At 56.7% G+C, this 1,906-nt stretch overlaps 1 protein-coding gene across 1 annotated transcript; it reads right to left on the minus strand.

Moving 5' to 3' along the window:
* Nucleotides 1-248: 248 nt before the first annotated feature.
* LOC102239530 (prolyl 4-hydroxylase subunit alpha-2) lies at nucleotides 249-1,489 on the minus strand. The gene is made up of 2 exons (XM_005853033.2): nucleotides 1,263-1,489; nucleotides 249-517 (listed from the first exon to the last, which is right to left on the minus strand). The coding sequence occupies exons 1-2, from the start codon at nucleotides 1,383-1,385 to the stop codon at nucleotides 284-286; spliced, it is 357 nt and encodes a 118-aa protein (XP_005853095.2). The 5' UTR covers nucleotides 1,386-1,489; the 3' UTR covers nucleotides 249-283.
* Nucleotides 1,490-1,906: the final 417 nt, after the last annotated feature.

Consider the following 1,906-nt stretch of genomic DNA (forward strand, 5'->3'; position numbering starts at 1 on the left):
GATCAGGAGCTCCGCAGGCCCCAGCCGGGCAGCACCTCCTAAAATCTCACCCCCACACACCAGCTCCGAGCAGGTAGGCTGACGCTTCTCACGGTGCGCCTGCCCTGCCCTGTGTGCCCTTCTATCCTAGCAGCTGTGCTCTGCTCAGCTGACCTGGCTGTCCACATCGGCTCCTCAATATTCTTCCCCACTGGACCCACAGACCCACAAGGTCACACCGAGTCCTCAGCACCTCAGCACCCCCACAGCGGGCTCATGCCGGACGCTGGCCAAGGCCAGCGGGCTAAGCGACAAACGGCCCCACGGTACCAGGACCCAAGAAGGACCTGCAGACACCTACTTTGGGTTTTGCGATCTCCTTGATCCTCTGGATTTCCTCGTCAGACATGACGTCGTAGTACCTGACGATGTGCGGGCTGTCCCACTCGTCCTCCTCTTTGAAGGGGGCGATGAGCAGCTGTGGCGTCCCGTTGCCATCGTGGTACCTACAGAAAAGCCTCTTCTGCCTCTTGGGTGTCTGCGGAGCACAGAGCAGCAGCCCTGAGCCGAGTGAGTCCTAAGCCCTGTCCCAGGCTGGCTGGCTGCAGACCCTGGTCTCACACCCTGTGTCCAGCAGCGGCTCCCTCCCACCCCACCTCAGCTTGCTGGGCATAAAATGATACCCCAAACATCAGGCAATGTTTCTTCTTTCCCAAGGTCTGTGGCAGAGGGTGACCCCTGACCTTTTTCACAGAGATGTGAGTAGGTTTAAAGGGCTGGGGCAGGGGGAGCCTTTCCAGGAGGAAGGGCCGGGGGGAGCGAGGCAGTCAGGCCTGGAAAAGGCCGAGAGTGCCCACACCTGAGCCTCCCTAAGGACGCACTGGGATCCCAGGGCTCTCAAGGCCGGTGATACCCGACACCAAATTCTAGCAACTGCGGAGTTCCAGCCTTTGCCGAGTCTCTACTACAAAGACCAGGACTTCCCTTGGGAACTGAGCAACATCCACATTCGGGTTTTTCCCAACAGAAACTGGTCAGGTTGGGGTGGGGAGGGGAGCTCAGCAATAACTTAGAGGATTGAAAATCTACTTGAGATGTGAGGGGAGAGAGTCTCCTGTCCTATATCTCAAAGAACGTCCACACGTCACCCTCAGCAGATACTACAAAGAACTAAGGAAGATGCTGAGAAATAACCCACAGAGAAACTTCCTCCCCAAATCTGCCCGTCCAGAGCCAAAGCCCGGGTCCACGGCCTGGAACGCTGACCCACCCACGTGTCTCACCAGTTTGACGCCCTCCCCACGACAGAGGCTCTCGTAGACGTCCCTCTCGGGCAGGTAGTCCGCGGGCCTCTCGTAGATGCTGTCCTGGGGCGCTTGTCCAGCTTCTGTCTGATTTGATGCCATTTTTCCTCTTTCTTCCTCCAGCAACTGTTCAAAGTAACGCAGATTCCCTCCAGCTCGTTCATGGCTCGGGTCTAGAAAAGGCAAAGAACAAGAAGGAAAAGGAAACCACAAACATCTGTTAGGTCATTTAGAGAAATTATTCTATAAGCAGTTTCTCTCCCAACAGCTCACTCGCATGCAGCATCCTGCCTTCCACAGCACCTCATCAGGGTTCGCGAGTCAGAGCAGAAAATCCAACAGATGTTCTCTCTGCTCTGGTCAGTGACGAGAAAGAAGCAACAAAGGGGGCACAGTTGGCTGGCCACTGAGGGGGCTGTCTTCTCAGGCCTCCCAGGAGGTCCCAAGGACACAGGTCCAGAGTCCTGCCTCCTCTCCCGACCTGGCTGTGTGCCAGTGACGTCTGTCCCCTAGAGTGCACCCATCCCTGGTGACCACATCACATGCTGGGCACAGCTAGAAGGCAGGCTGAAATACTGGCAAAAAGAACAGCTACGTGACACCACTGCCACAGCTTCAGCTTG

Source organism: Myotis brandtii, unplaced genomic scaffold (genome assembly GCF_000412655.1).
Source record: "Myotis brandtii unplaced genomic scaffold, ASM41265v1 C42650908, whole genome shotgun sequence".
NCBI lineage: Eukaryota > Metazoa > Chordata > Mammalia > Chiroptera > Vespertilionidae > Myotis > Myotis brandtii.